General features: G+C 36.9%; 1 protein-coding gene across 2 annotated transcripts in view; it reads left to right on the forward strand.

Moving 5' to 3' along the window:
• Positions 1 to 771: 771 nt before the first annotated feature.
• SULF2 (sulfatase 2) overlaps positions 772 to 27,855 on the forward strand; it is a gene marked incomplete at its 3' end in the record, with an annotated part of 64,016 nt that continues 36,932 nt past the window's right edge. The window contains exons 1-4 of one of the 2 annotated variants that reach the window (XM_082007211.1): positions 772 to 973; positions 6,614 to 6,853; positions 20,642 to 20,793; positions 24,028 to 24,197. In XM_082007211.1, the coding sequence (XP_081863337.1) occupies positions 799 to 973; positions 6,614 to 6,853; positions 20,642 to 20,793; positions 24,028 to 24,197 (737 nt within the window). In that variant the 5' untranslated portion in view covers positions 772 to 798. The remainder of the gene's footprint in view (positions 974 to 6,613; positions 6,854 to 20,641; positions 20,794 to 24,027; positions 24,198 to 27,855) is intronic. The other variant, XM_082007212.1, reaches the window with a different exon arrangement.

The raw sequence follows: 27,855 nt of genomic DNA on the forward strand, positions 1-27,855 counted from the left end.
CCATTCCCAAACATCTGCAGTAGTGGGCCTTCAAATCTGTTCGTTAATAATAATGATATTTAAAAAAATAATAATAATCCTGGAAACCAGCAGAGATGCTGAAGGGATATCACACTAACATCAAAGCTGCGGTAGGCTTCAAAAAGTACCATACCATAGTTCCAAGCTCTGCTCTCTAATGAAATTTGTACAATAAATCAGTGTATAGCAAGCCTTCTATCAGAGGATCCTCTGTGAATTTGCAATTGTGTTGTTAACTCAGTAGATTTTACCACAGTCCTGTTTAAAAATATGGGTAATGTGCAGGTTTTTTTTTCTTCAACACCTGCATTTTTGATGCAGTAGACAAAAACGTCATCTCAAAACATCCCAGAACCTTAAGGAAGAATATTGCTTTTTATATGTATCAAAGCAAAAGTAAGAGTTTGATACCCTGCTAAATCCTTGAACTTGCTGCCAAATTTGAGCATAGAGTGAAGCTTCAGTGCCTACCTTAGTCGTGGCTTACGAACTGTGAATTTTTCAAGTTTCTGCTTCTAGCTGGCACTAGAAAAACATTCAGTTGCTTTGTTGTGGGGTTTGTTTGTTTGTTTGTTGTTGTTTTTTCTTAGGACTTAGATTATTTTGGGTATATTGCTCTTTACTTCTTTGGAGAGAACCTTGCTGTTCCTTGGGGAGCAGGGGGGTCAAGGTATAAATAAATACTTGTTGCCTCTCCCTTACAGGAGACCTGCAAACAAAAAAGAAATAGAAGCCATTAAACTGCCTTGTTCAGAGAGAACACTGAATCAGCGCAATATGGCACAACATAGTATTGTCCTTGGATTATTCATGATGACTGTTTTATCACTGTTGGATGGAAGTTCAGCTTTCCTGTTAAATCAGCGTCTGAAGGGAAGATTTCAAAGAGACCGTAGAAACATCCGCCCAAACATCATCCTCGTTCTTACTGATGATCAGGATGTAGAACTTGGTAAGAGCCCAACATGAAGAGAATTTTAGCTAACGAGTATGGCATTGCTTTTCCTTGAAGCTAGGTTCTTCCATTCAAAATAATTATCTTTTTTTTTCAGTGTGAAAAATGATAGGAAGAACAAGTTGCAAAAGTGTAAACCTACTTTTAGTTAGAAAATACTTTCCATCTGCGTGCGACTCAAGAAGAGCAAAAGTTAGTCTCAACTTAAAATGTCAAACTTCCTATTTCTATGGAAATATGAGATTCCTGCCTATCTGTCTTTATCTGCACCCCTAAACTATGCTTTTGGCAATTGCAAGTATAACCTGGGAAGCTGCATGCCAAAGCAGTAGGTTTAAACTCATAACTGATTATTGCACCATATAATTACCCAAAGTTTTTTTTATGTAATTGCAGACATTCATTACATATATAATTTTATTTTTAATTACTTAAATGTTGCCTAATGTAGTCACACTATTCTTGGTATTGTCCGTTTAGATGTGTAGTTAATTACTGACCAAAATCACTTAGTATGAAAAGGTTCTACGGTGTTATTCAAGGCTATGTTAATTGTTGAAGAAAGGAGATGAAGATTAAATGCACACTTTGCCTAATGATTTGGAATAATGAATTAACTGACACAGGTTGGGTTTTGTTCTGTTACCTGAACAAGCTTATATTTACCAAATGTTGTCTGTAGTTAGAAGTGATTAACACAAACCAGTTTACATTAATAAATTTGCATTAGAAAAATGCTTTTAAGTGAGTTGAAAGCCTGGATCATCTGAAAGACGAGAGCTTGTATATGTGTGGTCTTGTGTGTTTTTTTGACAGTTACTGCATTGAATTCCTAGTATGTATGGGAAAAATTGGAAAATAGATCTTGCAGAAGAAACAGAACATAATAGTAAAGTTAATCAACTTGTGTCACTTATACATTTACTCGTCTAGTTGAGAAGTTAATCACAGCAACGTGGCAGTTTTCTTACATATGCTTCCTTTTTATCAGTGTTATTGCATGTCAGCAGTATCATATATGTCACATTCTTCTCAAAGGTGGTGAGAAAGCCTGCTATGGCAGTAACCCTGCCAAATGCAAATATAATTCAAATTGGTAGGATCAGAAGATTTTGTTGTTGACACTTTTTTTCTTTAAATGTTTATTTGGATTACAAATAAAGCAGTTTCAATAATGTACATTCAAAAGAATCTAAGTACATTATCTTGCAGTCTCAGAAGGTGGTCCTAAAAAATTTATCATCTTCTATTTCATGCTAGCCTGCTTGTTTCTGATGCAATTGTCTAAGTCTTTTGGGCAGTATATTTCTCTTCTCTGATAATCTGATGCTTTACAATTTCAAGCATAATGGGTATGTGTCCACACAAATTAGGATCTAACTAAGGAAAATCCATTTGATGAAGCTTGGATTTGATATTTGTCATTTGCCACTAATGGCTTTGTGAGACCCAGTATTTGTTTGAATTAATTTTTATTCTTGTCTATTGTCTGGTGAGCTGTCCAAGTTAATCAAAATTGGCATTTGTGGGGATTGTGGTTAATGCGTTTAAGAAAGATGAAAACAAGATGTGAATTACAAATAAAAGCTAAGGAAGACTTGGAAGCTATGAAAATCTAGCATAGAAAGCTGTGCATAACTAAGATTTCAGTTGTTTCTAAGAATATTCTGTAACTGGGTGTTGTCACTTTCATTGTTCTGTTGTGGCTACTTCTAAGGCAAAGGGGAAGACAACACAATCTCAAGTGCTCTTAACAGCCTTTCTTTAATTTAATTTAAGGTAGATTTAACAATGTACGAGTAGCAGGTTGAGTTTACCAGAAAGAGAATGTCATCCTTTCAGAAAAAGAGTACAATGTTGGTTTTGGTTTTGTTTTTTTTTTAATTTGCACTATTGTTAATCATGAGTTTTACTTGAGAAACCAAACCTCAGCCTAGTGTTGAAAGAAGGAGGAGGCTGATGAGGCGCTGATGGAAAGGATGCAGAATCTCCGGGTCAAAGGAGAAGGAGTTGTAAATTATAATGGATGCAAATGGGAGAAGGCGAATGAGAACACCAAGAACTACATGCTCAGTTGACTGTCCTTCTAATCAGAAAAGTTACACTGACAAGCAGAATATAAAGAAGAGGAATATACTGATGAGGAGGAAGAATTAATTAGAAACAAAGACCTTTTTTTCCCCCCATTAGAGCCATGTAAGTTCAAGTTAGTATAATGCTATGTCCCCTGTGTGATGGACTCAGCATCTCCAGTTTAATTAGGTTTGCCTACCATATGGCTATCGTTTAACAAACCAGTTTATTTCATTATTTCATAGTTGGAGAAAGATCTGATTATTTAGATGACATTTCAGCCACATTAGAGAAATCTGAGTGAGAGGCGATATGTATGTTCCTACATCTTCCACTGAAAAACGACAAAAGTGGCACAGAAGATAATTTTTCTTAGTTATTTTACATGGAGATTAGAGCCTTCGCGCTTCGTGAAAATTAAATATGAGGAAAAAAAGGAAATGAAGATGTGAAAAGGGTGCCTAATGAGGTTCAAATAGGATAAAAATAGAAAGCTTTAGATAGGGCCTAGAAGAAGGGACAGTTCTGAACTGTTAACTGGGGTTCAGTTAACTTACCTGCACATGTATACCATTTCTTAAATTGTGCTTCAGAGTAGACTAAGTCACTTGGGCCTTAATACAAGTTCTTCAACAGCTGGAGCTCCCTAAAACTCATATAAATTATGACCTGTGACAACAAAACACAACTAATGAGAAAGTCAATATTATTTCATAAACAACTGGTATATTTTCTCTATTAATGTCCATGAAAATATCAGCCTTATCACTACACTGAATTAAGTTTACTTACGTCCCTCAGAGAACTATGAAGACACACTAAGCAAAGTTATGGACACCACACAAATTTCAAGTGCAATTTCAACCTAAGTTTTGTTTCACTTTGTTCAGTGAGCAGCTTGGATGCATCAAATTGATTAAACTTTCATATTTTCACAGTAGTCCCATGGATTTTTTTTTTAAATAGCTTAGAAATTTCACATCTAACTACTAAATAATTTTTATTTGTTATCTGTGGTTTTAGACAGGTAACAACATTTTCTGGATTAAATACTGACGATTCAAAACATGACTTCCCTTGGTATATCCACTAATTGAAACCCCAGAAGGTTTTCCAACTCAAAAGGTGGTTTGATGAGGTTCCAATTGCTGATTAACACATAACTAATCTTCTGCCACAGAAAGGTCAATTGCTACTTTTTCTCACAGTTCTGTGTTTGTATTGGAGGTAAACTGAAGAAAATAAGTTTTGGTTGGCTGGCTTAATGCCGTTTAAAATATTTAAAGCTGGCCTATTTAAGATTGTACAGAAGAGTATGCTGGATTTTTACCTTCCACTGATCTGTCACTCTCTATTAGTTCTCAAGCTGGGGAAGCAGATTAGATCATATGTTTTTGTATGAAAGTCTGTTGATATATAGGGCCTTGTCATTACGGCAATTTTATTAAAGGAGGTTACTGTCCCCAAGGGGGAGTCTTAACATGTACTGGTATTTATGCACGGATGCCTCTGTCATTTAAAGGGATTGTTAAATTGTATTTTAATATTGGGATGACAAAACATTCTTTTGGTCTGCCTACTTGTGCTTGAGCTAGCTCATAAAACAACACGGAGGAAATGTCCACAGTGTTCAGGCTCACATACTGTATAATTGACTGTTATAACTGTTAACTGTGGTTTTAGTGCCTTTGAGCCCTAACACTTATCCCATAGTTATGGAAACAAAAAATCGTGTTTTCTTCAGAAACTTCTTTTTGATATTAGAAGTTTAACAACTTCTAGAGTGCAGTAACCTGCCTTGGTTCTTGTCACAAAGTGATGTGACAGACATGTGCTCTGACCTGAGGAATGCACAGACAGATTTTTATTTTTTTTTCCCCATAGTCATTCCAACAAAATGATCTCAAGAAAACTAATACCATGGCAATTTTTAAGTGAAATGACCTACAGTAGCAATTGACCTTCCCTCATGGTGCCAGAGAGTCAGATTTTGCATGTGGCTTATGACCATTTTCCCTCTAGGTTTTGACTCCTGGTTATATCAATGTGCCCTGTATCAAATCAATTTACTGTTGCAATTTTATAATGAAATCTCTGCCTAAAGAACGTAGAAGAAACCTAAACCCTTTATTGACAGAAACAACATACAGTTTGTGCCAGATCGTTGCAGGATGCATTGATTAAAGCTGAATTATTAATCCAACTCAACCTTGCGTAAGTTAGCCTCAACCCTACTCCAGCATGAACCCATAACTTCATCTCCATGTTGTCTATTGCCTTTCCCTGCTCATAACAAGAAGGGAGGGTTGGTGATGGAAAGGCTTACTCTACTTTGCAAGGTCATGCTGATGACAGGTATCATAAGTTCTCTGGCAAATGGAAATTCTTCCTAGATCAAGTATAACTCACTTTGACACAGTTTTAACTATTGGGCACCAATAGGTGAGGGAAATGAAATGTCTTCTTTCTTCTGATCCTTGGTGTTTCTGCATGTAGGAGGAACTCTGATATGGATCCAGATTTAGCTAGGTGGATGTCTATGGTAAAGATCCAATCTTTGTCCAAAGCCTTGTCTTAAATAGGAAACAGAACAGCCATTTGGCAGCAGTGTGGCTTTTAGTAATTTTTGGCAAAAAGACTTTTACTTCCACTACCCCAATTCATTCAAGTCCCTGCTTGTTAGTTGAACTTGCTCGCTTGTTCTTAGATAATGATTATAAACTACATGGTGTTATCTGATCCAAGTAGTCATCTAAAAATCTGATTCTGCAGAACCAAGCCTAAGAAAATTTAGAGAGTTTTAGGTAACATTATTACCAAAATGGATCAGGTTGGATAGATAGAACTCAGTGGGCTGGTTATGAAATTATTATGAGGACTTTACTTTGTCTTTGGTTGCGTGAAAGTTTCAGAAATCAGTATCTGCTAATTCCTCACATTAGGGAAAAGAACTTTATATCTAGAGAACAACTCTAGCAGGCCCTGCTTGAACACCAGATTGGACTCAACAATCTCCAGACATCACTTCCAAGTTCAGTGGTTCTGTGATTACAACCCCCAGCCTTTTACAGAAAGTTGGAACAAAAGGCAGTGCATCAGTTATCTTCTGAAACCAAGGATTAAATAATGTTTAAGGAGTATGCAAACTTTCGTCAGGGTTGCTGCACAAAGTGAATTTCACCCTCAGGCCACATTGTCTCAGCCTAATTCATGCTGGTTCTTGCCTTCAGCTCCTGGAACAGTACTAGTGGCTCCAGAAAGGCTGCACAGATAGTTACAGTGGTAAATCTTGAGCTTAGAGAGAGAGAAATTAAAAAAGCATTATGATCCATGTCAACAGGTTTGAGTCAAATCTTGAGTTAGGACTTCAGTGTTTGGTCCTTCTTAAAACAACAGGAGAACTTCACCAGAGGGGAGAGAATAATCCCTTTGGATTTGGGTTCACTGTGAGATTACAGTGCCCTTACTACCTGTGCTCTATTCTGATCTCTGATGTAGCACATGAGCTCTTAGTTCTTGTGACTGAAACAAGAAGATAATTCTAGGATGGTTTTCTTCTTCCAGGTTCTATGCAAGTGATGAATAAAACAAGGCGGATCATGGAACATGGAGGTGCTCATTTCATCAATGCCTTTGTGACAACACCTATGTGCTGCCCGTCTCGCTCCTCTATTCTTACGGGGAAGTACGTCCACAACCACAACACTTACACTAACAATGAGAACTGTTCTTCTCCATCCTGGCAGGCTCAGCACGAAATACGTACTTTTGCAGTGTACCTCAACAACACAGGATACAGGACAGGTAAAATCAAGATCTGAAAGCGTAGTTAGACTTACTAGTACAGAGACTAATGTATATAATTTGTTCTCATAATATATTGCAGCAGAATGCCAGAGCTTCAGTCGTGCATGTAGGCTTAGCTTCCTTGTACTTTTCACTTGAGGAAATTTTTAAAAAATATTTTTTTCAGAAGCTGGGAAGGGTAAAATAATGTGTATGCTTGAACTGACAGCCTAGCACATGTAGAATATGCCCTGCAATTACCTGAAGTGCATAGAACAGATGAGAAAGGTGCTATGGAAAGGAATTAGTAATCTGAATTTTTCCTAAAATAGATGTATTAATCAAACTCAGAATACAAGAGAAGGGACTGCATGTTCTGTGCTTTGGGGCAGACGTCAGCTGGATTAGCTTCTCCAGACAACCCATTCCCATACAGGTGTTCAGGATGAATAACGACTGAGGAATTATTGGCAAGATCAAATGTACTCCTGAGAAACAAATGATCCTCTCTGGGTGCAATGCTCCTTAGGAACAAAGATCCTTTAGGAAAGGTTTCAGGAAGGATGCAGCACATGTTTCACACCTATTTCCTTCTTACATTCTTCAGGCATGAGATTTAGGTCCTTGCCTGTTACAGTGTTGTTGTCACGTTTCTTTGCTAATGCCTTTTGTCATGATGAGAAACGGGCATAAACCTGGCTCTATTTGTGTTATTTATGCTATATATACTATAGTACTGTAGTATAGCTGTTATTGATAGTATACGTTTGTGCTTTGACTTTATAGTATTGAGGCTTCCAGAAATCTTGAATAATAATTGTAATAAGATCATTATTTTCTTTTAATAATTAACGTGAGTTTTATATGTCATTGCTGCAAAGTCTACGTCTTAAACCAGATAGGTAATTTCCTTGTTTTGTTTTTCTAAAATAAAGGCCTGAACTAATCTGGAAAGAAATAAATTAGGGGAAGTGCACATACCTTATTAATTGGTTGCTGTTTCCCTGCATTTATCATTCCTGGCACTAATACCAACAGTTGTATGAATACCACACCAAGGTTAATGTTTTATTCTTCATGGATTATTTGTTTTGTATTTACTGATGTTTGTCTATTGTCATAATTTTTATATTTACTGACTAAATTTCAAGCACTTGCAATTTCTACTAACTTGCAAAGTTATTGTAAGTGTCCTAGTATTCGTATGTCTTATATTTTTACATTAACTTCATGTTTAAATTTAGACCCAAGATCTTAATGAATCTATATTACATTTTCAGTCTAATTAATTAATTAAATTGCAAACTAAATTTATTGGAACACACAGAAATACTACTTTTACAAGTACAAAGCAATCTTCAGGCATAAATGAGATCCTCATTCATGTAATTAAATGTGATATTTTATTACACGAATTTAAATGGGCATTGCCATTATTGGAGGCTGGTGTTCATTTCTGATCTCTGGTTAAAGTCTTGAGTTATCCACTATGAAGGATGTCAGCAGTAAGAAGGTATTTTTTAAACCTTTTTTTTTTCCCCACAAAGATCTGATCAGATTTACCTGTTTCAGAAACAGCAGGGTATTGTACTTTAGAACTCAGTTTCTCAAGTTTCAAAAGTAACCTGCTAAGGAGAGCATTTTGAACATTATGAATACAGTTCCTCTGAAATGGGGAGTCCTCCTTGAACATGACTGCAGTGAACAAAAGAAGATCTGGAAAGCACAGGAGTTCATTTGGGGGTGGGGTGTATTTTTTTGTTTTTGAGGCCTGTGGTAGTGCTGGCTTGCCCTGCAAACAGTTTAGGTTCTTGGACCCTTTTTTTTTTTTCTTTTAAGAAGAAAAAGAGGCCATGAGGAATAAAGCGTTTTGAGGCTTGCTTTTGTATTTAAGTTCACAACCTTGGAGTGAGAAAGCTATTGTTTTGGAAGGGAGTTTGGTTTTTTCTTAATTCATAAGCCAGACCTTCTCCCTGTGTTTTTCTCTTCTCTTTTCTCCAGACTTGAAGGAAGAAATTGTACTGTCCTACTCCACTTAACCTTCCCTCTGTTTTTCTTTTCTGCCACTCATTTCACACCTCCTTGCCCTCTTCTCTATTCATTGTGATCTCCTACTGTTTTGTTGCAAAAGATGATTCTGCTGGGGACCGTTCTTTCTGTGTTGTAGTATTTTCCCTCTGGCGGTGGCATTTGTGGTTTGGATCTATGCAGACTTGTGCTGCTGCTGACACCTTTGGGAAATGTGCCAGTGGTACGTGGGCAGGAGGGAGCAGTGCGGTGCAGGTTTGTCCTGCACAAGTTGCAAGTAAAAAAACATGAGAGGAGATAGAAAAGGTGCGACTTTCCTATAATTGTTTCTCATTTTCAGCCTTATATTGTCAGTTGTATATTTTTCAACTTTGGCACTTTAAAAAGTTTGACCAACTTTGTTAGGCACCGGACTTGGCAGAATAGAGATGAAAGGAAGAGGCTGAGCTCGAGGGAAGTCTGTCTTTTGGCTTGAACAGTCATGATTTCAACCACTGTGCATAGGGCTCACTGTCACTTTATGTGGGTCAATTAAAATAAATATCATGACAATGCAAAGGATGGGTTTTCCTTCTACAATGGAAGCCATCGAGGCAGTAGATGTTACAGGTTTGTCTTCCTCTGCTTTAACCTGTCTGACAGTCTGAAAAATACCAGTGTCATGAATAGTGACTGAAAAGCTGTGTTCTTGTTACATAGCCACTCTATGTAGACAAGATCCCAATCTTAGCATATTAAGCAATTGGTCCGATTTTGAAGAGCTTCTTACATCATTGTCCTATTACATATTGTGGGAAATTAGATAAGAAGGACAATTTATGTAAACAAACCAAGTCGATTGATTAATCTTTAGAATCGGTGTAAGTGACATCTGAATCATCACTAATTTAAAATAGTGGCTGCTAGTACTTCCAACTTGGAGAAGGAGATTATTAGAATGGAAAAGAAACAAAGAGATCCTGTGAGAAACATTTCTGAACGTCAGGGAATTTCTCTACCAAAGGTTCCTGTGTAAACATTTACAGGAAAACAGTTCTGTTTTCCATGAACATACACATGTATGTCTTTCTGTGAGACAGCTTTTAAAATGCACAATGCATTGTTGTGTGCTTGGGTCCTGCAGCAACAAATACCAAGACGTTTTACTGGGGTACAGATTTAAACTTTCCTTTAGACATTGCTTAATAAGAAAAGCCTATCTTTTCCATTTGCCTGGCTGGCTGAATGATTAGGTCTTAAAATTGGTGACTGATTCCAGAATATTTTGTCAGCCTTATCTGCAGTCAGGAAATGAAAAGATATGTTTATCTTATTAAATTCAGCAGAATTAGGGATGGTGGGCCAAATTCAGCCTGGCAGAAGGACGCTTTTGCTTCAGTGAATCTACTGAGAGAGTTCTGTTAAATTTGTGTTAGGGCTTAATGTGGCTCAGTATGCAGCAAACACAGTACACATTTTGGCTAACTTACCATCCTTGTTCCTTTTGAGCAGTACCCTATAGGACAGCTAACCCCATTTAGTTAAATGAACCTATTAACAAAGGGAAAAGCTACTTCTTGTACGGTTATATGTCAGTACCTCCGTCTGATGGTAAGTCCATACTGGAAATGCGCAAAGAATTAATAAATGTCATTTTGCACCAGGCATATATTTTGAACCTAGAGAAAAGTCATTGTGGGAGGTCCATCTGTGCCATTATAAAAAATTTCTTGGGAATAAAAGTAATAATAATTCTTAGCACTTTCCTAGGGTTTTACAATAATTAACTAATGAATTCATTAAAATTCACTGACAATCTTCCATTTCCTCTCATTAATATTAGACTAAGAAAATACAGTGGCTGACTGCATTCAGGTAATTATTTTTCCACTTCACTGTCTGAGCCTTTGACATTTTAAAGTGATTTTAACATCAAATTGTAAGAAAGAGGAGAAAGGCTATTGGTAAATGTTTGTTAAAGGAGGAATGAACCTGAAAAATATGTGACCATATTTTAATATCTAGATACATGTCAGGAGAAAAATTCTCAGATTATCAGTTTCCTGCTGTAGAACTTGCTCTCCACAATAGTAGCTATTTTTTATTACAGAGATACTAAAAACTTAACTGAAGTTCATCTCTCTGTGTAATTGCTTGATAGGGAATAACTGGTGACCTAAAGAGTCAAAGGACAGACAGAAGTAGAGACAGAATAGTGAAGTACTTTCTACAAGGTCACATGCAGGTGAAGAGCAACATTACAAGAGATGAGGTTGTGATTCGCACTCCAGTGCCCTAGCCACTATGCTGTGCTGCACCTCTCTGTCATGTTACAGGCATATAAAGAAAACAGATTATCCAAGTCAGAGTAACATCCTATATGTAGGACAGATAGCTTTTGCAGCTGATGAAGAACTGAAGCCTGTTTTTAAAAATAATAAGCAAGTGATTCAAGAGTCAGACTTAATTTTTAGAAGTGATTTGCACGATTAGGAACTGAAGTGTTAATGATACTCAACTCCAAGACATCTAGGTGACTTTTCAAAACTGGATATCAGGTTTCTGAATTATTTCTCTTGAAGGTAAATTGGTTTCCTTAGAATTTTTGCTCTCTGTATAAAAATACTATCTTAGCAAGGTCTGTCGAATTTTATCTGTTAGATTGTTTGAGACAACTAGACTTAAATGGTGTGAAAGAAAGATTCAGAATAGTGTCTAGATCGTGATAGCTGTTATTGCAAAAGGAAACCAAAGATCTATGCTGGAAAGGATGTAAGAAGAGTCCTGATGTATAGCCCAAATCCACTGACTCTGTCCATGTTACTATTTCTGTCAGACTTGGTCCATGGTGGTGAGTTATTGAGCTGGAATATCCTGCAAATATTCTGGAGAATGACATATTTCAAACAAAAGAGTTCTGGATTGCTTGCCTCATGTGTGCTAAAGACTTTCTTTTTCCTCTCAACTCTAATTTCAGTTCTATACTATAAGTTGGTTTCAAGTCAAACATGAATGTATCTTTTCCCTCTGTGTTCTATGAATTGAGTTCTAAGCATCAGTAATTTCACTTTAAGCATATTACAATGCATGATAACTTAAAATGAGAACACATTAAGTAGAGCTGTGGTCTCCTGAGGATTATGCAGAGGTTATAGAAATGAAACTTGTCTGTACAGCTACTGTTTCGTCACCTGTCTTCAGCATGTAGCTTTACGTTATTTAATGCACATTTTAACCGTCCTGAAGAGAGGAGTATATACACTTCTGTGAGTAACTCAGAGTAAAATCCACAAGATAGCCTGCAATCCAGTAAAACTTGCTGAGGAGTCTGAGATTAATGAATCCACAACTACAGAAATAAGCCAATGTCTGTGGCTCACTTATTTCCAGTCATATTTTGTTTCCTTCTTACCTCCTCTCTTATTTCTTCCCTTAAATCTATTTGTTTTTGACATAAAATGTTGTAGATTGTGAAAAACACTTTATCTTTTTCTTTCCCCCTACTATAATGTACTCTTCTGATAGGATGCCAGTTCTATCATTTAAAGTGTAATGGCTTTGTCATACTGATTTATCGTTTCAAGGCAACAAGTAATTCATAGCTTGATATTTCTTCAGAAACAGGATTATCATTTCATAGCATTCAAAATAGCTAAAAACTAAACAGAATGTTTGCACATTACAAAAATATTTTTAAAATTTTTATTAGTTTAGGTATTTTAGGATGGCAGTAATTAAAAGAACCTGTTGACTTACTAAGTTTTTCATCTTCCAGTGCCATTTGTGTTCAATAAATGAGAAGAAGTTGCCTCCTCCTCACTCCAGTTTAAGGTCTTTTTTGTTTATCCAGCTAGCAATTTCAGTCCTTGTGTGTATGTTCTTGCACACGTTTTTCTTTTCTAGAATGCTGGGGTTTTTGCAGAAGTCTTTCAAAATCATAAAGTTTAACTTAGCAATGTCATGTACTGCATACAGTTTTCCTAAGCTGTCTTCCCTGTATTCTGAAAGGTGTGAGTGTTCTGTGTGGCCCACATGGTTATATATTTGCCCTGTACAGCAGCAATACACAATTTAGTGGGCACTGGAAAAGCTTAGAGATATGGAAGTTCAAAGATAGAACAGTAAGCTGTACACCATCTTTTGATGAAGTGAATAGGAGAACAGTGGTGATTTCACGGACTCGCCAGTGCCTACAGTATAAACTTTGCAGATGCATTCTGATTCCAGTTTCTGGAAGTTGAATTCAAATTTCTTTGAATCGGAACATCCTCATGTCTTTTTGTATGTTTTAATAGCATGAGTACTGCCCTGAGACCTTTGTCTCATCTTCCAAATTAGAGATAATGGCACTTCCCATCCTTGTGTATATCCTGTGCATGGGAAGACTTTATATGTGTTTTAGATGGATGCATTTCAGGACTGTAAGAGATAACTGTTTGGTTTTTTGGTTGTTTGTTTTTTTAAAAGTGTCAAATGTGGGTTTTTTGTCAAAAGTAAAATGTAAATGTACAGGCAATAAACTACTGTAGAACCTAGATCTTTTCTCTTTCAGTGACTTGTTGAAAGGAATTCTGTGGTTATATTGACGCAAGGTTGGACTTTTTTCCTAATTGGATTGAGTAAGACTTTATTGTTGTTATTTACGAACTAATGTTTTTAGCAGTGTCCTTCCAAGCTTATTGCTAGGTGGAAAAAAAACCACCAGCTTTTTCAAAATACAACAAATACTTCTTCTTGGACAACATATCTCAGTAGCTCCTTGAAACTTGGCAATTGGGTTTTCTTCAAATCCTATAGACAAAATGGCTCTAAATTAAATTCTTTTGGAGTTGGCCCTAATAGCATGGAGCAGATTTTGGTATTTTAGTAAAGATTCAGTCTTAAGCTAGATAAGCTTTTGCTTAGACTGTTTATTAAAAAAAGTCTGACAATCCACTGTTGGGGGGTTTTTGGGTTTTATGTGTGGAGGAGGAAATGTTGCATGTGATGAGAGGAGGATAAATCTAAAGGTTAAGACTATTCTGTGACCATGATATGTAAAAGGGGGTAGTAATACCCATGGTGTATTTTTAATAAAATGTCTCGTTGTTGGTTTTAATGTTGGGAAACATTTTGTGGAAAATCTGAATGATCAGGTTTGGCCGCAAAGGACTATGAGCAGACTGACTAGCAACGTTGTAGAGCAGTGCTCTCAACCACGTAGCCAGCCAGCACTCCTGCTTTCGCTTGTGCTGCCCAGGCACAGGAAATGATGCTGTTGCGATACACTAAGTCATCTTTTCCTGAATTGTAATAAAGATTGATGATACGAAGACTGCCATTTCTAGATTTTTTTTTTTTTTTTGCTTTAACTTTCAGAGGGGGTGTGTGACAGGGGTGTTCAGAAAGATATTTATGCCTTACAATTCTAGTTCTGTTTAAACTTCTGTAAGCTGTGCCATAGGCATTAGTGAAAGGGGGCTTTGGCCTCAATTCCACTGGGAATTGGCTCACCTGAGAAAAACAAACAAGGCTTGGCTTGCTGTCAGTATTCTTCTGTTTGATTCCTTGTTGACCATTTCAAAATACTTGGTTTGAGCCCTTTTGTTTTATTTGGCTTCATCTGCTCCCCTTCAGCCAATTCCCCTGATTCATTAAATAGATCTTGGCACTGATCGTTGGTCACAACTGAGGAATGTGCAATGCAAATTCAGGAAGAGGAACAAAGGTGTCGTAAAGATTACTGTGCATTGCCTTTGTCCTGCTAGATACCAAACTAGTCCCCGGGCATAATAAGAGAGCCTGTAGCCCATTCTAACTGCAGTGGTTACCAGTCAGTGTACAACATGGTTTTTATGACTGTTATGTTTCATGAGTTGTGATAGTTGTAATAATAATTTTTATTCCAGTTACAGAGAAGAGCTGTGCATGTAAAGGCTCTTGTCTTTAGCACTACTCCTTTTGTCCCTGTGATGGTGGATGAAGCATGTGATCTTTAAGAAAATCTTGTGCTATCACTGTACTGTAGGTTAGAGAAAAATTGAGTTACCATGTGCAGTAGACTAAAATAAAATGTGTGTGTGTATACACCTGTACTTCTCTCCTTACTCTAACTGATTAAGTATTTCAGTGAATTCATCATTTCAAGGACGGTTGCAGACATACAAAAGAAAAGAAATAGCAAAAAAGTACTCAGAGCCCAATCTTCCTTAGCAGCCTGAAACTGATGGAACTAAAGGGACTTGAGAAGAAAATGTGGTCTTAAGCACATCTTTTCCTCCTCAAAAATACTCTACCGTTTAGGAACTCACTGTATATTTTATGCAACTCACTAGATTTACTGCAGTTACTGAGATACTGATACTAATGCTGTTTCTTCTAATCTTTGCAATAGCGTCATATTTCCTGTTGTCACTAAAGGTGCCAACTGGGACTGTTTTATTCAGGTGACTTCAGCACTTAAGAGCTACTGATTTTTGGAAAACCTGGTCAGTTATTTTGATACCTAATAAGAACTGATGTCCCTCAAAAAATGTTTCCCATGGAACCAAATTTAATACTAAATTACAGGATTTTATCTCGGAACCCCTATACTTCTGCTGTAAATCCATTAATTTCACTGGGTTTATTCCATTGTACATTGTCAGTTTAAGAGTATATTTGGCCATGATGTGAATGCAAAGCTGACTTGACCTTTGGGCTTACTGCTTGTTCCATGTGTACTTAGCCGTGCTGAGAGTGCTTTCTCATCTGCTTTCCTCTGATTGTCTCTTAGAGGACAAAAAGTACTGAAAGTAATTTTTGCTAGATATGTAGCAGAAATAAGATCACAAATGTCCCCCAATCAAAAACTAGGGGATTGCTCAAATGTAGATAATTATTCAACTTTGGTCTGGGGAAAATTAGTATCAGATACAGAAGTAAAAGATATTAGAGGGGTGAACAAATCCCTATGAGTAACTAAAACTTGCAGCTCAAAGCCTAAGTTAATACCTGGAAAGTAGGCTGTTGAAATGTGACAGAAAAACAGTGCTTTAAATATGTCTTTTAAATACTTAATGCACAACATTCATGTTTAAATGTAGAGGGTTAATAGCTTAAAACATGAGTTTAACTTCACAGTCTTGTTGGTAAGTACAATTTAATGGGATGCTAGTAGGTGGATACAGCAAAGTAGCATGAAGGATATGAAGAGAAGACTCCAGGAGGAGGGCTGTGTTGTATAAATACTGAGCTTACTGTCGAGGAGTAACAAAAAGCTGAATTTTACTTTTTTTTTCAGCTTCAGGATTTATTATGAGACTATGAATATTTACAAATTCTATTCATTATTTCTAAATTCTAAAATTCTGGAATCATGTATATTCAACTGGAGATGGGCCTCATAAGTCACCTAGTCCATCATAGGGTCACTGGCTAATTCAGGTTGGAAGGGACCTCAGGAGGTCTCTCTTCCACCACCTGCCCAGGCCATGTTGCGGAGGGCTTTATCCAGTCTAGTTGTGGAAAAACGCTAAGGATTGGAATTGCACAGTCTTTCTGAGCAACCTGTTTCACTCTTTGATTTTGCTTTGTGAAAAAACTTTGCTTTACATCCAGGCTGAACCTCCCTTCTTTCCATCTGTGCTGGTTCTTTCTTGTCCTCCCACCATGGACCACCATGAAGAGCTTGGCTTTGTCTTCTCAATAATCTCATCACAGATGAAAAGGTTATTGGGTCCCCTGAAGCCAGGCTAACGTTGCTCTATGGAGCGTATTTTTCTAGCGCATAGCCTGACTTGGCTTTACACATAGCAAGAGCTTTATCTTTCACTGCCTCCCAACAGAATGTAACGTATCCCTGTCAGGAAGTTATGAGCAGTACTCCTCTCGTACGTTCCTTTCTTGATTTCATCTTCCTACTTTATTTAAAATGAACATAAAAGCTATCATCATATTGTTAAACAGGTTCTTAATAGAATGGATAAGTGATCTTGGCCAGTAGTTAACAGAACTGTGTCTAAACAGACTTAACTATGGTCAGAATCAGAGCTGCCAAATCAAGGAAACTGAATGGAAGGCTGAAATCCTGTGTCTCATTCTGATCATCTCGCAGTTTTACACTGGTGAATCCATGTTGACTTCCTCTTCATTCCTGTTTCTAGTTTGAGAACTGAAGAAGGTCTGTTATATACAACTCCCAGTGTTGGGTAGTCCATGTGGAATAGAGAGATATGAATGTTCCCCTGCATAATTGTATTGATGCATCCAGGATTATATTAATTTTTAATTTAATGCAAAATTTTGTGAGTATCTTTTGTAGATGCATTTTAGCTAAGTATTTTTAGGTAGGTATTAGGAAAAGAATTAGTGTTTAAAAAACGGGAGGAAAAAAGCTCAACATACTTGTAGAGTTTGGTAGATTATATAGATAGATGATAAAACTAGCTTGAACATTTCTAATAGTGGTAAATGATGCCTTGATGTCTGTTCTTTTGACTGTGCTTTTACACTACCTTTGATAATATGCTAGACTTGCTTTTTAAGCAACGAGCTGTGGCCTTGATACGTCTGTGGTTGTGTTACATTCAGAGCAGACCTTTGTATTAATTGATAGCATAGGGCAAATTCTTTTGTGTGCAATTTTTTTCCTTACAGGAAGAGTTTAAAAAACAAAACCTCTTGTAAAAATTCCACTCTATACCAAAGAATTTTCCAGGTGCTTATCATCGAAGGGCGAGACTCGAAGAACCTTAGAAGGTTATGAACCCCTGCGGAAATGGTAACAGTGTACAAAGGACTCAATTCTTGTATGTCCTGTTTTATGTAGTCTTAGGAGAAACTATGTTGTATAGTATTTAAAGCTAAGGAAAATTACTTTCTTAACATCTTAAGATCTACTAAAAATAGCCACTTGGATGTTTTTTAATGATTGCTTCATAGACTGGATATAGGAACGTGGCTGAGCATATCAAACAGCAGCCTCTGATAATGTTAATTAATGAAATCTTGGAGTGGTTTGAAATTGGATGTACCAAAGGCATGTGTACTCTAGTGAGCAGCTGTCTCTGGTGGTGAACTAATCTGATGAGGGGAAAAATTGTGTTAGAGAGAATCTTTACAATCCAAAATCAAAATCTTTCGCTAGCATCAAGAGAGCTTTATTGTAACCCAATATTTTGTACTACAGAGGAGCGACATTTAAAATTTTTGAATAGCAAGCCTTTAAAACAGCTGAGAAGGAAGTGGAAAAGAAAAAGATGTGAAATGGAAGATTTGAAACAGCAGAGAAAATTATTTAAAGCACTTTGACATCCATGAAACATTATAAAGACATCCTGAATGTACAATGGGGGGTTTGCAAAAGGTGCTGGAAGGAACTTCCGCCAGACTTTCCTTTAATGCCTCTGCAGAATAACAATGAAGTAATTCTTTACAGAATGCCTCTTTCCTGAGTTCTTCAGCTGGCTCAGCCAAAGGTTTTAGGAACAGATTGGTTCCCGTGAGCAGAAATGCCAAATATATCTCTGTTTGCATATAGTATGTTGAATGGGGGACAAAAGGCTTTGGACTGCCTTGTGCATACCGGCTGCTGTAGACAGTGGTCAGTGTTTCAGTCCTGTGTTCCTTGTTTCCAGGACAAGAAAAAATGTGCATCTGTATTGTTTAATTACCCATAACCACTGTGAGTTGCCTTTCATTCTTTAAAAACTAGAAGTTGTTCATAAAGCAAAATAATTTGAAAAAGTGTATATACTGTATAAATACAGTCCCTGAGTAATGTGATAGTTTTCACCTGCGGTGGAGTAGATTTTGCTTTGTGCGTTGCTGCTAGTTTACTTTGCTTGGTGTCCTGGTTAAAGAAGATGTCATGAGGTAGTTTAGGACAGTGAAACAAATCCTTTTCTGCAGCATGCTTACCAGTCACTTAACCTGATTGTAAATGGCTCATCTGTAAAATAGCATGACACCTCCCCTGCTTTCACAAAATATTTTGAAAGTACAGTGTAATTTTAAGGAATTTATTAATTGTGTCCCAATAGATGTGCCCTTCTCGTCTTCTGTGACATAGATCTTAATTTTGTTGTCGCTTTCATCTCTTTCAAACACTTTGAAAGCTCTCAAACCTTCACTTTCTCTTGGCTCACCTTACACATTAATTGAATACATTGAGATTTGTTGAGGAGGGTGATTCAAAATATGCTTTTGCATTCTACCTGAGCACTTTGAGTTATGGACGTTCCGTGCACAATGTACTTACTCCCTGTAAATATATTTGATTCCATTCCACTATACTACTACGTTGCTAATATCACGTTTCCCATTTCTTTAGAAAAGAAAAACAGTACTGGGTAGTGATACGGAGCGCTCTCACATACTGTTTTGTATCACTGTTTCTCACTGTGACTATCTTTTGGACAGATACTCAGCCTACTGCAAATAGGTGTAAATCCATTGGCTTCAGTGAGGCTGGCCCTTTTTTACAGCAGCTGAAAACCTGTTCTACTCTATTCACAGTAATGCTCCTTGCATTTCTATAAGTACAAGAAGGTGCAATATCAGACACTATAGGCTGCAAGCTTAAAAAAAAAAAATCTTGAAGAACCTGGGAACTGTGAATTGTGTGCTTGGATCCCGTAGGTTATGAGATGAGGTTTAATCTAAGCCTAAGAACAGAATCTTAGATATTCTGTTGTCCTTAGAGAAGCACAGATGTTCACTGATAGACAACCAGTGTGAGATGCTGCAGACACCGTGTGCCTCTGGATTAAAAATATTTATAATGGCAAGTGGAACAAGCATAAAAATCTTTGTGCTAGTTGCTATGGTAGTGCTAACTTGTATTGCCAGACCATTCAAAAATTGAAATCTGAGCTCTGATCACAGAAAGTGATCAGATGCTGAATTGCGGTGCAATCTGCAGACCCAAGAGCAGAATTTTGGCTTTAAGCTCTAAAAAAACTAGCTAGACGAATAGTCTTCCAATATAGTTTATTCTGTAATTGCATAGTGATGATATAACATATAAACTAATACTGAAAAATTCATTTATTGAAAATATTTTTTATCAGAATAGTGTGAAAGCATCATTGGGTGCATCATGTACTTCAGAGAATTTGTGGTGTTCTTATAGACGTATAATGCTTTCCATTTTCCTTAACCATTTTCTGGAAAATAATTTGTGTCTGTGCACTTGTAGCTTAGGGAGCAAGGCTAGCATATACATACCTCTTCTGGGAGGATGGCTCAAATGCCTGCCCTGTGTTCTCTAAGAATCCCTGTACTCATTCTGCAGTTGTTCTGCCAGAAACGCTGCTGCTTCATTTCTTCTGTGCAGCAAGTTTAAAACCTCATCATATTTATGGTCCTCATTTGTCATCATTTCTCCCAAGCTAGCCTCCTGTTAGTGACTTCACTGCTGCTGCCAGCTCCTTGGATGGACACGGCTTAAGTGAGTGTGACCAAATGAAAAGTGTAGCTAAATTGGGTGATTCAGAGCAGGGTGAGATAATGTGGCAACTGGCACTATTTTAAGCATTCTGTTTTGTTCATCTGACTCTGAATGTATCAGGCACTGAAGAAAATATAATGGTGATTGTGGTCCAGTTTCTCTCATATGTACTCAGGTTGTAAATCAGAAGATCTGCATTATGGAGCTCTGAAATAAAGAAACACGGGCAAACTTACAACTCGGAACTTACCTCTTCTTAAATGTATCTGAACGAAGAAAACAAAGCTCGTCTCAGAACAGACAGAAAGGAAAGAGTATGGTTAAATACGGTGTCCTTCGTGTGTTTCTGCTATGCCTTCTTACTATGCTTCTGCTTTCTCTACCCCTAGCTTTCTTTGGAAAGTACCTTAATGAATACAATGGCTCCTATGTGCCTCCTGGTTGGAAAGAATGGGTTGGATTACTTAAAAACTCTCGATTTTACAACTACACACTCTGTAGAAATGGAGTGAAGGAGAAGCATGGATATGACTACTCCAGGGTAGGTCCTATTGATTTATTTCATTTTTTTTAACATTTGGATGTGACTGCAAGACAGCTGTACTTTATGGTTTCAGTTGAACTAAAGAATTCTTCTACGTGTAACTTTAGCTACAAGCCAATAGGCGTTGTGTTTGGACTTTTTGTTATCTTCCATTTTGAGAGGGTCACGTTACTTAAAACGTTATTAGCAGCAATGGAAACAAACAAAACATCCTGAGACTGTATTATGAGCTGAAGATGTGAAAATGAATTTAAATGCTGCATGGTAACTATTTCTGTGCTTTGTACTTTTTGTTCGCTGAATCTGGTTATCATCTATTCCCTTGGTATAGAACTGTGGAGTTATACAAGCGTAAATAAGAGATAAGCATCCAGTTCCCTTCAGCTAGACCCATCTTTTTATGTTAAAGGAACTTGTTTCTCAGTCATAATATGATGGAGAATTCATAATATCTTGATATATCTTATGATAATTCTGAATGAGTGGAGAATTTAACTATTAAATTTGTATCTCTGTGCATTGTTACAGGTACATATGTTTCCTAATATCCTTGCAAGGATGCTACACCCTGGCCAAACTTACTAAAATGCTTGATGGTCATTGTCTAATGCAGTGTCCTTTTTTTCCCTCATTTAGCACGTTACAGCTCAAACAGTTACCTGTTTGCAATCAGCAGTATGTTTATTTCAGCCAAAAGCGTTAACTTTCCAAAGGATACAGCTTTTGTGATTCCTAAAATGGCCTGAATTGTCTCTGAAGTATGATGATAAATAAATTTCTCCGTTAACTGCTGTAGGTTTTAAGTAGCGTATAACTTAGAAAGTCTGGAGTGCTTTATGGGATGTATTTGTTTAACAGAGATTCGATTCACTTTCTCTTATTGAGCACAAATCCTGTCTCCATATTTGTTTCACTAGCAATGTGTTCACAGTCAATTTTTCCTTTAAAAGGTTGTTGTCTGTGTGATTTCCCTCTTTCCCTCCCCTATTTGCCATTTTTAATTGAATGTATTTTGTGTGAAAGATAAAAATAGGCTTCTTCCTTTCATATCAACAGCTGCTAAGAGGAAGGGGCAACTGATGTACAGAATTATTTGTCTTCTATTTCCCTTCTGATCTATGAAGAATGAGAGCTAACCTTTACAGCTATGTACCAAAAATGTTATGATGGAAATAGATCGTACGTGAAACAATGTCAGGCAAGTGATTTCACAGGGCACTGTTCCCCATTGTACCAATGAGCCAACAGGGACCTTCATGTTCCAGTATCCTCAGCTCTGTTTTGTCTATGCAATAATTGGAAAATAGGTTTTCATTTGGTCTAGTTTTTCTTGCCGAGTTTGGTGATAAATAAAAAAAAAGTCTGATGAAAATATAAATGTTTTGATAATCTTCATATTCTTGCATAATACACAGCTATGGTAATAAACAGATGATGGTGTGCAGAGCAACGGAACTGTTGATGTTAACACCAGAGTTCAAATGAGCAAACAGAAGCTGAAATACAAGACTGCTGCTCTTTCTTGCCTGCCATTTTTCTTGCTGGAAATATAATTTTCTGCCAATGAACAATATAATCAGATTATTTTTAAGCCCTATTTACTTGACATAGTTAATGTTAATTATGTGCCAGTGGAAAATTAGAAAAAGACTTTACTGATTCTGTCCTCCAAAGCAACTGCTAAGCACCAGGTGAAAACCTTCATCTTCAAAATGGAGTTTGAAAACTATGCTCTTGTAATGGCTAAATCCAAGACAGGTTACATGCTTAAGAAAGTGACCAACCAGCTTGAAGAACAGGCACATTTTGGATAAAGGTTAGTGCATTTTTGAGAGCACTCCAGTGCTGAATACTCCACTGAGTACTCTCAGCTATGAGTACGGTCTCAGGTATTGCAAGTATGTTCTGAAGTCAGTTTTGCTTTGGTCTGGCTTATTGTATATTCTCCTTCCCCTGCATACGCTTATGAATGGAGGTCCTTCAGTTAACTTTGACGGAATTATGCCTATTTACATGTGTTTTCATGGGTGAAAATACCGTATCAATAACAGCCATAATCATGGCAGTTTCGTAACAGATATGCCTCATGTTGGGACCAATGTGTAAAATTGTAAATGGAGACTTTGCCAGCCTTATTCTGGGATACACAGGGAATAACTTGGGGAAGGTAACTGCAGTTGATGAAAAAGGCTTCCTTTGATGAATGGTAAGCTGACTTCTCAGATCAGGGACATTGGCAGTGGTAAAAGAGGAGCAAATGTCTGAACCGCAGGCAGAAAGCTGTACTTAAAAGGAGATTCAATCCAATATGAACCACACCTTGTACTTGTTCACTTGCCCAAAGGCAGATGTTATGTCTGATTTTACATTCAGCTGTGATATAGAATCATAGAATAGTTTGGGATGACAGTTATTATTTTGTTTTTTAAAGATGCAGTTTCATATCCTACTCATGTCTAAGGGGTATTTGCAGCATTTCCTGTGATGCAGCCTAAGAGAGAGCATGGCTTGTCATTAAAAATACTGTCTTCAATTCATATAGCTCCAGCAGGTATCAGAAGAATGATAATGATACTTCTTAGAAAATAGAAAGATAGTCCATATCTTCCAAAGAATTTTTTCTAAATTCTCAGCAATTTATTTGATAGAGCTATATCTCTGTCAGATTATCACTGTGTCTGTAAAATTGAATGAAATTTTTGGTCCAGTTAGCCTAGCATCTTCTAGCTTTAGTGACTTCTGGTTCAGAGGGAGGTTAAGAAAAATGAACATCAAGCCATTTGGATTTTCAAAGCACTTTTATGATGTAAAGTTGGACTATACTCCTTGAAGATATCAACACCAGAGAACAAAGAAATTGACCTGTAATTTTCTTTTTTTTTTTTCTTTTTTTTTTTTTATTAATACCTGGTCGTTGTATTTAGTACTGTGATCTTCATAATGTAATTACACACTCTGGGAAGAAAGAGTCCCAATTGATCTTCTTTAATGTAATTCCTGAGAGGAAGCTGTTGCTTTTCATATTCTTCACTGGGCAGTGAAGAAAGAATTACTTGATTTTAGTTTTTGAAGTCTTAACATCTGTAATTTACTCCAACCTCCTCCCATTCTCAGTGAAGTACCTTCTTTTCTCCTCTTTCTTATGATACCTCAGACCTTCCCTTCCTATCTCACCCCCCAACTTGAAATTATTTTTCAAGTATCTCATTATACTTTTACTTCTACTTGCAGGATTATCTAACTGATCTGATTACCAATGACAGTATTACCTTCTTCAGAATCTCAAAGAAGATGTATCCTCACAGGCCTGTACTGATGGTTATAAGCCATGCTGCTCCTCACGGCCCTGAAGATTCAGCCCCTCAGTACTCACATCTCTTTCCCAATGCCTCACAACACATGTAAGGAAAAATAAAACCCTTTCATTTACAGGTTCAGGAGTATAGAAGTCCTGGGTACCTCTGGGAAAACAATGTTTGCTTTATAATACTCCTGGCAAAAGTTTGTCACAACTATATGAGAAGAGTTTTGAGATTGATTTTTTTTTTTTTTTTTTTTAACCTCTTTAAACTAGTACAAGTATCTTGTGAACAGCTACTGCATCTAGAACTCAGAATTGTAGTTCACTGAGATAAATGGAAAGATTCATATTGAATGAATATGAATATGAACAGGCCTGCAGCACCAAATTAGACAAGCTATTTCTGAATGAGCTGCTATGTCTGTACATGACCCAGTACAATGTCTTGAATGGGTCCCAAAAGCAGTATCACCCAGTTACTGACTTAACATGTTCATAAGCTCCAGTGAAACACCATGATGAGATGGTTCTTGTTTATAGCACAGACACATTTTACAGGTACAGCTCTGTAATGCTTCATTACAGACATCTCCTCGCATGTTGCTAAAAATGAATGATTCTTCAAAATCACCTTTTGGCATAACTGAAAACATTTTGACATTTTTTCCTAATTACTGGCTTCATTGATGTTCAACATTTGTAGCTTTCTTCCTTTGTGCTTTTTTTTTAACGGGAATTCTGTTTTATTTTGGATTTGTGAAGGAACTGGGAACAGATGGAAATAATCAATTGGTAGCTGAAGCTGCTCAGGAATAGTCCAAAGTCCAGTGAAATTCATTTGAGCTTTTTCACTTCATTTAGAATGGAGTCTGAGAGAAAAAGCTTCCTTTTTCTATTGTCTAGGTATTGCATAATTTAGAATTATGTATTTCTTTAGTTTGTGCTGTGCTACCAAAGAGAATCTGTGTCCTAGATCTACAGCAATGCAGTATTTTTTGTGTGTTTGCCATCTTATGCTCATTTATTTTCTTTGAAAGGAAAATTATAGAAAAGCCAAATGAGCAACTTCTGCTATAGCTTATACCAGTATTGACCTCAGTCTTATTTAGAAGTTCTTCTGGAAGGCATTCATACCTCAGAGATGACAATAATTTATCAAGCAGCATTCTGTAGCAGTTTAATTATGCTGATCAAATGAAAAAGAGTAGAAGGATTTGAGGAAGGCCAGCAATGAAAAATACAAACTACATCTATTTTTCTTCTGCTCATAGTTTAACTTTTATTTTTCACACAAACTAGGTTTATCTTCGTGATTACAAAGTAGTTACACAAAACTATTTTTAATTGCTGGTGACGTTTCTTACAATGCTAACAATTATACAGGAAGTGTCACTTCAGAAGAAAGTTTTGTTTGTAAAGAAACGAATTGTCTTAGTAGAATAAAGAACTGTGTTTTTCTTCTACATATGAACACAAAACCAGGATTTTATGTACGTCTTGTGCGAAGAAACTGCCAATCTTATTCTAAACAATTTTCACAGCGCTATAGAATAATAATCTGTAAAGATTTTCGTTGGTCTGGGTTTAAAATTAAATGTAAAAATTCAGAATGTGCATCATTCCATCACTGTATGTACAAATTAGTTCTCTGCTTTCCATTTTTTCCCTTGTTCCCACGTTCCAAGGAATCATTCAGTGACGGATGAATCTGTCAATGATAATGAGGTGTAGGTGGTTCTCACTGTCTCGTTTCTGTGTGGATATGGTAGGGGAGGATCAGAGCACAGGTCGAACAATTCTTATGAGTTGTCCGAAAGCAGTAAGCAATACTCTGAATTAAGTCTTTGCCTAGTCCCAGAATCAGAAGGCGATACACCATGTAGCATGTCTCTGCACCTCTTCTTGCAGCACCACTGACCAAGTCTGCAAGCGGATTCTTGAGCTACATCCACAAAGCAAAGCGAAGGTGTGACCGTAATGCTTGCACTGGTTGACATACATATTGCATTGTGTAGCGTTGTTAAGAATAGCTAAACGATAGTGGTATGGATTTTAGCATAAACTGACAATCAGAGTACATCTCTGCTTGGGGTCGCTGGTATGTACTTCTACTCCTAATTTATGTTGTTGTTCTCTTGCTTCTATTATTGGATTTACTAGCAGGTAGAACTGTTCCACCCTATGCTGCAGTCTCTCTCCATCTCTTTCTGTAGAGCTTCTTTTTGTGTGCATCTGCAGTCTTTCGTGTTTGAAAATTATTCACATCAACAGCATTCGCATAGCAAATCCCTAGGCTGCATGGCTGGTTTTTCTTTGTTACTGCCTGTACTGATAGCTGCAGAGAATGCAACAGCTGGGCAGTTTAACAGTGATCAGAAATGTTATTTCTGTAGAGGGTACATTTTACCACCCGTCTTTTCCAAGGTGAAATGCAGTCAGACTCGGACTTAGCTTCTGAGTACATTTGAAGAGGTTATCTTAACCAGCTTCTAGGAATGTTATATTTGTGTATTTTTCCCCATAAGACAGGCAAATCTGTTAAGTGTAAGAGGGTTACGTTTGTAGTAATCAAAGAAAATCACAGGCTTTGGTTGGATTAAACAGCAGGAGGTTTCAAATCAGCCAGGAAATCACAAAGTAAGCTGAAAAGGAGTTTGCCAAGCATTTTTTATTCATTCTGGGCATCACATAGCAACAGTTTCCATAACTGTCAGCATTTTCAAAGGAGCAATGTCATTATTTCAGCCACAATAACATTCTGAAATTCAAGAGGCTATTAACAATACAGAGAGAATAAACACCAGCCCTTTCCTCCCTATATGAAGAAGCCTCCATTTGCCACCTACGCACATTTTTCAGATAGCATCTAACAGAGGCTTTCGGCATAAAACATTTCACTGTCAGATTATTAATTTTGTATTTATATTAAAACTCTTAAGACTACCTGTGATATTCAAAGATACATTAGATACACAGTATTTCAAGGAGAAGTTTCAACTTACGTTACTGTTGTTGATTGTAATAACTTACCCTGCTGCTCTGTTGCATACACAAAACCAACAGTAGATATTTGCCAAATAGGAGCTGAATTTGAGAAAATTGTGTGTTGGGTCGAAGGAAATAACTGCATATCTGCTATTTTTTCCTGTGTTACTGTGTCACCTTCTTGGCTTGCATATTTGCATAGACCGAATTTGTTGCTTTAAGCGAAAAAAGGAAGCTTTGAGTGCAAAAAGGAAATCACTTAGGAAAAGTAATTTTAATATTTTAGACTCTGCAGGTGATGTGTTTGAGCCAGGATACGAAGGAATTGACAAAGGTGGTTCTCAATCTTAAGTAAAACCAAACTTTTTAGAAATAGATATAATAGGTAAAAATAATATTTCTTGCAAATGTAAGCTATAATATAGCTTTTTAGTAAGTTGGTGATGCAGAGAGTCAGCATCATGGTAATGATATACCAAAATAAATCTTTTGTTTAGATCCAGCTAACCTAGAGCTATATAATTATGCACAGAAAGCAATCTCTGGAATTACCAACAACATGAAATTATGGACAGTCAGTGATATTTCTCATCACTTTAATGGTGTCATCAGATCATGAGAACTTGGAGGGGCTGTGAGATTCCAGGAGGACTTTAAATCCAGCTCTTAAGATTTTGCAGGGACTTTTAATTATAAATTCTGATGATCACAAAGGAGTTGGTGGCTGGAAAGTGCAAAATACAGTCCTGTTTCCCCTCACCCCTGCTTTTTTT

Source organism: Phaethon aethereus (assembly GCF_964289735.1).
Source record: "Phaethon aethereus genome assembly, chromosome: 16".
Classification (NCBI taxonomy): Eukaryota; Metazoa; Chordata; class Aves; order Phaethontiformes; family Phaethontidae; genus Phaethon; species Phaethon aethereus.